We start from the raw sequence: 9,028 nt of genomic DNA, 5'->3' as shown, positions 1-9,028 counted from the left end.
GTAACGCTGGCATCGTGACACGATTAAAAATCGGTAGATGTGACGATTCACCGGTTGACAGAAAAATGAATCGCGATTCTTCTGAATGCGAGAGAAGCAGGATTGTTCTTTTTCTTACGTTATCTTATAAAGTCACTGGTTGGTGATTCATTTGTTCAACGTCAGACGTGGCCTGTGTTGAAAAAATCGATTTCCGATCTGAATCGATTGCATATTAATCGAGAAGAACACTCAAGGAAAACTCTACAACTACCAGCAACTTCTGTACGTTCTCTTAAAATAACAACCAAAAAAATGGTTTGAATAAACACTAACCCGAATCGAGATCAGATCGTATGAATCGAGTCTTGAGAATCGGAATCGAATCGATTCTTGGAATTTGAATCGATACCCAGCCCTAGTCAGACGTCAAGTCACGTGACTCACGTCACTACGTAGGTACGGAGCACAGAGCGAGGGAAGACATGGCGACGGTAAAGTTGAAACAAGACAGCAGCAGTTTGAAATCAGCTTGTGGAGCATTTTGGATTCAATATATACACAAATACAACCGTGAGAAACGGACAAAACCAAAACAGCATGGAAATATAGAGAGGACTGCAACATGCAGCGGCAACACGAGCAACATGTAGTGGCAACACGAGCAACACGCAGCGGCAACACGAGCAACACGCAGCGGCAACACGAGCAACACGCAGCGGCAACACGAGCAACACGCAGCGGCAACACGAGCAACACGCAGCGGCAGATCAGCCACAGTGAGAAGCAAAGTAACGTTACGCCACCTCGAGAGGAAAACTGCAGATCACAGCAGTTAACAGCAGTTTACTGTGAGACTGTTTCTAAAGAAAGGAGATATCTGTCATGTGTTCCTGAGATTTTTTTTCCTACAAATAAAAAGATAATTTTATTTGGTCAGAATTTGTCTGTAGCTCATTTTGATTAAAAAAAAATCGTGAAAAAATCGTATCGTGAACAAAAAATCGTGACTTGAATCGAGTCGTGAGTTGAGTGTATCGTTACATCCGTATATCCTAATTTAACATAAACCTCAGATATGCTCATTAAAGAGTAATGACCAGGCTCTTCTGGAGACCGTTGTGTACACAAATTACATCTTATGCTGACAGATGAAGCAACAGTTGGATGCTATGGTTAGCTAGCTGGTTGCAGAAATCTGGACTCTGTTCAAAATGTGAACACAGGACAGGAAGTAGACACCCGAGGAAAGACTCTTTCAACATAAAACAGGAAATACTGATGTTAACGTTTACTGAGCCAATAAATGAACGGAGACGCCGGTTCAATTCTCCATAAGACCCTTTGAAGTTGCTTGAAACAAACAGACGTCATTTTGGATCTCAGGTTTTTAAACTCTGTCTCTTTGCTCAGCTCCAGCTCTGAGGTGGGTTTCATGCACTGTGTGTGTATTTACGGTACATGTGTGTCCGTGCGCGTAGGCGTCCATATGTGTATGCGTGATGGTGTTCGGTGCCATGGGAACAGGCATATGGTGATGATCACACGCCAAGAAGAAGGTCAGTCCCAAAGAGCCGGAAAGAGGAGACGCTTCTGTCACGTTAAGTTTTTTAAATGAACCCTCAACGTGCCATACCAGCAAACCAGCACAGCAGGATCACGTCCATCCGCCGCAGGTCCAGATATATATTGGACGGAAATGTCACATGGCCTGTTGTTATTTAGGATGGAGGGCCAGACCATCAGACATTTCTCAGCTTCACAGAGAGTCTGTCACTGCAACATGTCGGACCTTAGAGTCCAGATTATTGTCAGATATTTTGTCTTTTTGTTTTTAATTTTGGCAGCCGTTAATCTTTGCTGTCAGTCTTTGAGTGGAATCTTGATTAGAGCTGAAATCAATGGACAGAAATATCGACAGACCTTCTCTGGATGTTGGATTTTCTGTTTGATATAAATGTAACAGAGACAAAACAAGGCGACGTTACTCTGAGAACATCTTGACCTATGAAATACAGTCAGCAAGAAGATGTCCTGAAATATTTACTGGAAGATCTTTCTCTTTGCTTGGTAATTGAAATTTGTAGTTGCAAAATGGACACACACACTTTGTCCAATGGAAGGTATCTTAAAGGTCCCATGTGTAGGATTTAGTGGCATCTAGCCATGTAGTTGCTGGTACGAGTGTGATGGAGAAGCTGTGGTCACCATGAAGTGTGGTGGAAGAGGACCCGCGGCGTCTCCTTCCAAGCTCCAAAAACAAAACAAGTTTCAGGTGATTAAACACTGATAAACTATTCTAAATCTGACACACTGGATCTTTAATAGAACCTGGCTTCTTTTCCACTGAGTCTTCTGTGAACATTCATGATCCCCAGAGGATGACTCTTAATGGTTCTGGTGAACCTGCGATCATACCGTCCTCCTGACGGGCCTCCCAGCCTGCACAGTGAAACCTCTTCAGATGATCGTCCTCATACAGACAGATGTTACCTCCTCCTGGCTCAGGACAGTCCAAACTTTTCTGTCCGTTGTTCCCCGTTGGTGGAACGTCCTACCAGCTCCTACAGATCAGGGGCGTCCCTCTCTACCTTCACAAACCTCCTGAAGACCTCCAGCTCTGCAGAGAGGACCTGGTCTGGTCCTGGTCCTTTGTCCGTTGAATCAATTTGTACATTTCTTTGAGTTGTTTTCGTGTTAGTCGAGTCGTGTTTCGCACGCTGTAGATGATCAGTTTGTAGCTTCTCATGATGTCTGCCTGCTTACAGTATCGTTCCCGTTGTTTTACCTTTATTAAAGTGCATGAACGTCTCGTGTCGGTGAGGGTGGTCTCCCTCTGCTGTGAGACATCAGCTCTGCAGAGGACGTCTCTCCGTTTTCTGTTTACGTGACCTTTCCTTCACACACATTATATAAACAAGACAAATAATGGCCGAGCTGCCATGACCTTTACTGAACATATTCATGTTTTTCACAGGAAGAGGATTTTGCGGGCTTTTATTTCAGTCCGTCCAAATGTTCTGTACGATGGGGTGTGATGATCGCCTGCAGGGGTCACTGTCGCTGCTTTGTCAGCTTAAAATGATGCTTCTGCTTACTTTCATGTTCCTGTTAAAGTCCAAATGACCTTCAGATGTGCTTTTACCTGAGAACCAGTTTTGTATATATGTGTGTCTGTGTGTGTGTGTGAGTGTGAGTGTGTGTGTGCGTGTGTCAGTGTCTGTGTGTGTGTGTGTGACCTCAGCACTGCCCTGTCCAGTCCAGAATAATATGACACCAGCAGCAGCAGAGGTAAAAGCTTCATGGATTTAGGAACAATAATCCATTTTGCTGCAATGCCACTGCAATGCAACACCCTTTGTCTTGTTCAGGGATGCTCCCCGAGTGTGTGTGTGTGTGTGTGTGTGTGTGTGTGTGTGTGTGTGAATGGACAAATATTTGAGGGTGACAGATAAAAAGGTAACTGTCGTTTCATGTCAGAGGTTGAATGATGGAACAGAACCAGCTGAGTCTGTTTGTCCATTACTGTGTGTGTGTGTGTGTGTGTGTGTGTGTGTGCGTGTGTGTCCTCACCTCATCTGACCTCCAAGCTGCTGTCTTTTGTTTACCATTAGTTCTGTTTCGCTCTCCTGAGCGAGACTAACGCAGCTCTAATGACATTATTCCCACAACCTGCAGTTCCTCTAACGTCCACCTGAGGCTGGCTCCAGAAGTGAGTCAGTCTCCATAAGTCCCCATGTCCAAATGTCCAACTTCACAGCAGAAATAAACATGTTTACAGCCTGGTACAAAAAACAGTTTTGGTCTCTGTAGCTAATTTCCCCGTTCATGACAACTGTACTGAGGGTGAATTTATATACAACTCACCTGTTCACATTATATTAAGGCTTAAAGTTATGCAGGATTAAGAGCGGGGACGCTTTGACTGACAGGTGGGCGTGGTTACAGGTGGTTTGTTTGAGCAACCAGGCGTCACTCAGCCGCCCACCACAGTGTGAGCTTCAAAACCACTGTACAGAAACCTGTGAGGACGTCATGATGATGATGATGATGATGATGATGATGATGATGATGATGATGATGATGATGATGATGTACCCTGCTAGTTCTATTGCAAACAGAACGTCTGAGAAACTTCCTTCCTGCTAACTGGGTCATGGGACAGTCCAGAATATGTGACGCAGTACGGACACCGTGAAACTCAAAAGGAGTTAATGATTGGGGAAGGTCGAATGCAGTTTATGATGGTGGTGTTTTTGCCTGTTGTCTTCTAGTGCTAAACATTTTTGAAAAATGGAGCTCTGTTGCAAACCAAAGACTTTGCCGTGCTCATTTATCAAATCACCCGTGGAAGCGTTGGCAAGTCGTAGACCCAGATCTGTCAAAGGCAGAGTTAGATTCAGATTGGTTCACTTGCTGGTTGTTTGCCCTTGCAGGCATTGTGCCTGAGATGGTACCTGGTCTTCTCTGAATATCCTTGTTCACATTCACACATCATCCGTACAGAAAATGTTAGACTGCATGTGTGAAACGGGTTCAAGGTCGCCTCCTGTCAACTCTCGGAATCATCTGTGGTATGTTGAAGTGAGTGAACCGTTGATTTCCACACATTATCCATTTAGAGCAGCTCTGTCCACAGGCCAAGCCCCAATGTGCCTGACAGCATCTGAAACGTCTCCCTGGTTCTGAGGAACCACGCTGAGGTCCAAAATAAGGTTCCCCGACCATGTCCTCCAGCTTCTCTGGGTGAATCCGGAGCCATCCTCTGGCCTGATGGGACATATAATCCCTCCGTTGTGTTCCACCTCTGTAGGTCTTTGTTGAGTTGGGCATGCAGTACCTGAACGAGAAGGTTCTCCTCTGACCTCCCTCTAGGTGTGTGAGCTATGTGTGAGGGTCCAAACATGCATCAACTAGTAAATCTTCGTCCTTCCCTTGGGGCACCGACATACTCTCAAACCTTAACACCTGTTTGATATGTTTCTAACGTGCAGGTACTTATCGTAATCTAAAGTCTGTCTCGTGTCTTTGCAGCTCCATGGACCAATCATCATGAGACTTTCCTCGCTCCTTCCTGTCCTACAGTCCCCGCCCCTTCCTCTGCTCCATCGCTGCTGTCTGTCAACGCTCTTAGCCAATGGCAGCGCAGCGTCATGCAGACGCCTCAGCACAGTTGGCCCCACCCCTCAGCCTGTGATTGGTCAGGACTCGGTGGAAGTGTTGGGCTCCTCCTACCCCCGGGATGACTTCACCAACGTCACGCCGAAGATCTTGGCCAAGGTTGGCCGCAATCTCCACAACCAATCCCATCATCCTCTGTGGCTGATCAAGGAGCGAATCAAAGCTCACTTCTACAGGTATGAAACAAAAGGTGGAGTCCTCCACCGTGTCTGCTGGAAATGACCTAAACTTTGACAGCCAGGAGCTCACCAGCACCTGCTTTACCTACTTCTTCTTACATTTCCTTCTGGACATTCCCAGATGTTTTTATTGACCCCATGACCCTCCTCTGTCGTGCTCAATAGAGGAGGATCCATTTAGATTTTAATGAGCCCATAAAGTTTTAGTTCCACGACTGATGAGGACCAGGATGTAGCATTTAGTGCTATAGCTCTTGATTTACCTTTAGTCGAATCCGGGTCCAACTGGGTGGAGACACCTGACCCAGAACTCAACGTATAAAGAATGGACGTCCAGAGACGTATAAAGTACTGGAGTAAAGGAGTGGAGTAGAAGTACAAGTGCTATATCAAAAAACTGACTTGAGTAGAAGTTGAAGTGTTCTTTAAACACCATACTTAAGTAAAAGTACTAAAGTATTCAAAATGTTTTGTACTTAAGTATTGCAAGTAGAAGTATGTAAAAAAAGTACTGAAAGTAAAAGCACAAGTAAAAGTACAAGTACAAGTACTGCTGTTCATATTATTTCAAATATTTATTAAGGCACAACTTCTAATGTTACAGTGTTACAATGTTCATGGTAGAGTTCTGTGATTTCCCATGGTCTGTGAATGCGTCTGAATGAATGCGAGAGCGAGGGGGCGGGGCAGCAGGTGAGAGAGCGCACCTGGGTGCGTCAGGTGTATGACGTACGGCGCACGAGCGAGGTTGATGTGAGACCGTGACTGTTCAGTTGTTTTTTTGGCGTGGTTACGGCCGACAGTCACCGAGTCCTGGAACCAAACCGTTAAATGAAAATAACTGTAATAATAAATATTAAATGCAGGTTTGTTGAATAACGCCTCGTCATTCATCACGCGTCCGGCTGGACGCTACAATAGTAACGAGTAACGATTCAGCACATGAAAAATGTATCGGAGTAAAAGTATTAAATTCATCAAAAATATGTAGTGCAGTAAAAGTAGAAGTTGGGGAAAAAAATAATACTCCAAAAAAGTACAGATACTGCATTTTAGTATTTAAGTAGTTCCACTTCGTTACTATACATCTCTGTGGACGTCTTATGTGTGACGAAGCTCAGTGTGGTGGCTCTGGTTGTCTCCATGTTGGTTAAGGACTCTTCCTTAACGACCTTAACGACCATGAGTCACGTGTCTCTGCAGGCATCAGTGAGCACAGAGGTAAAGACAGACAGTGAATGAATGTTGACCTGACAGACAGTCTTGTTGAAGTGTGTGTGTGAGAGTACACATGTTCTTTTGTTGTGAAATCTGAACTTTAATCTTCACACTGGAGGTGTGAACGTTCACACGGCTCTCTGCTTTAATGTCCAAACATCTCAACGTGCTGCGGATAAAACCCGTTTGTCCTTTTAGATCAGCTGACACTTCCACACGTCGTGGGTATATATCTGTGTTCTTTATTTTCGGAGCACAAACTGCTGACCGGCTCTCTCCGCAGGCTCGGTGTGTCTTCAGGGACGGTGGAGTGTAAAAGTTTGCTGCACTGCACACGGCAGTGAAATACCGTGAAGCTGCTGGTGGCGTTCCACACTGGCCACAATAAAACCAACACACAGCAGCGAGCGCACTAATGCTGCATTAAGAAGTCGCACAGTGTGTTGTCTGACAGTGCTTTATGACTCTGCCATTTCACAGGTCGTGAACTTTGCTCTTTAGAAAAGCCTGAGTGCTCTGACTGAGGACACCCGAGGGCTGCTGGGTAATTTTCAAACTACATGAAAAGTTGATCAACAGCAATAAAATGAATGAAATGCTTTTTCATCCAGAGCGAAGCAGTAACAGCTTCCTTCAGGGAGCGTTCCTGTCACTGACTGACACATTCATCGATTCTTCATGTTGGATTTAATGCTTCACAATAACGGAACAGAAAAACTGATAAACTACGATTAGCCTGAGCAGGACGTTTGAGTCAGTTACTTCATCACACTCGACTCTGTGCACAGGTCCTTGAAACCCTTGAAAGTTTTTGAACATAGATGTAAATATGGGTCATTGTGAGTATCTGTTGTTCAGCTGCTCTCCTCGCCTCTCTGCAGCGCTTACATCACTCGCTGGGGAAACCCCCTCTTCTCCGTCCACGATAACCTGAGCCCCGTGGTGACCGTGGAGCAGAACTTCGACAGGTCAGACCAAAGTGTTCAAATAAACTGAGACGCAGCAGATTCAGATGAAATGATGTCGTGATGACGTTCATGGTGAATTCATGCAGCGGTTTTATGATCTGACCGACAGCTTGCTGATCCCGCCAGACCACCCCAGCAGGAAACGAGGAGATAACTACTACCTGAACAGGTACGTCTGCACGTCTGTCTGCACGTCTGTCTGCACGTCTGTCTGCGCGTCTGCCTGCACGTCTGTCTGCATGTCTGCACGTCTGTCTGCACGTCTGTCTGCGCGTCTGCCTGCACGTCTGTCTGCACGTCTGTCTGCGCGTCTGCCTGCACGTCTGTCTGCATGTCTGCACGTCTGTCTGCACGTCTGTCTGCGCGTCTGCCTGCACGTCTGTCTGCACGTCTGTCTGCGCGTCTGCCTGCACGTCTGTCTGCACGTCTGCACGTCTGTCTGCACGTCTGTCTGCACGTCTGTCTGCACGTCTGTCTGCACGTCTGTCTGCACGTCTGCCTGCACGTCTGTCTGCACGTCTGCACGTCTGTCTGCACGTCTGTCTGCACGTCTGTCTGCACGTCTGTCTGCACGTCTGTCTGCACGTCTGTCTGCACGTCTGTCTGCACGTCTGCACGTCTGTCTGCACGTCTGTCTGCACGTCTGTCTGCACGTCTGTCTGCACGTCTGTCTGCGCGTCTGCCTGCACGTCTGTCTGCATGTCTGCACGTCTGTCTGCACGTCTGTCTGCGCGTCTGCCTGCACGTCTGTCTGCACGTCTGTCTGCGCGTCTGTCTGCACGTCTGTCTGCATGTCTGCACGTCTGTCTGCACGTCTGTCTGCGCGTCTGCCTGCACGTCTGTCTGCACGTCTGTCTGCGCGTCTGTCTGCACGTCTGTCTGCATGTCTGCACGTCTGTCTGCACGTCTGTCTGCGCGTCTGCCTGCACGTCTGTCTGCTCGAAGACTACGTCCAGGTTTTAGACAGTCTCAGCTGCAGGGGACGTCACGGGAAGGAAACTACGTCCAGGTTTTAGACAGTCTGCGGGGACGTCACAGGAGCTACGTCCAGGTTCGTTTTAGACAGTCTGCGGGGACGTCACGGAAACTACGTCCGGTTTTAGACAGTCTGCGGGGACGTCACAGAGACTACGTCCAGGTTTTAGACAGTCTGCGGGGACGTCACGGAGACTACGTCCAGGTTTTAGACAGTCTACGGGGACGTCACGGAGACAACTCCAGGTTTTAGACAGCTACGGGAGTCACGGGACTCCGTCCCGGTTTTAGAGTCTGCGGGGACTCACGGAGACTACGTCAGGTTTTATTATGACAGACGTGCAAGGCACAGACACGTGCCAGACAGACGTGCAGACAGACGTGCAGACAGACGACGTGCAGCAGCGCGACAGACAGACGACGTGCAGACAGACGTGCAGGCCGACGCGCAGACAGACGTGCAGACAGACGTGCAGACATGCAGGACAGACGTGCAGGCAGAGCGCAGACAGACGTGCAGACGGACGT

At 47.2% G+C, this 9,028-nt stretch overlaps 1 protein-coding gene across 3 annotated transcripts in view; it reads left to right on the top strand.

The window, feature by feature from the left end:
- Positions 1-9,028, top strand: part of fars2 (phenylalanyl-tRNA synthetase 2, mitochondrial) — an 82,538-nt gene that overhangs the window by 21,080 nt on the left and 52,430 nt on the right. For all 3 annotated transcript variants that reach the window (XM_027274462.1, XM_019270046.2, XM_019270047.2), the window contains 3 exons: positions 5,014-5,336; positions 7,439-7,525; positions 7,635-7,694. In XM_027274462.1, coding sequence (XP_027130263.1) covers positions 5,032-5,336; positions 7,439-7,525; positions 7,635-7,694 — 452 coding nt within the window. In that variant the 5' untranslated portion in view covers positions 5,014-5,031. The remainder of the gene's footprint in view (positions 1-5,013; positions 5,337-7,438; positions 7,526-7,634; positions 7,695-9,028) is intronic.

Source organism: Larimichthys crocea, chromosome XXIII (genome assembly GCF_000972845.2).
Source record: "Larimichthys crocea isolate SSNF chromosome XXIII, L_crocea_2.0, whole genome shotgun sequence".
Lineage (NCBI taxonomy): Eukaryota > Metazoa > Chordata > Actinopteri > Sciaenidae > Larimichthys > Larimichthys crocea.
Note: the sequence above shows the minus strand (reverse complement) of the source record. Positions and strands in the feature narration are given on the sequence as shown.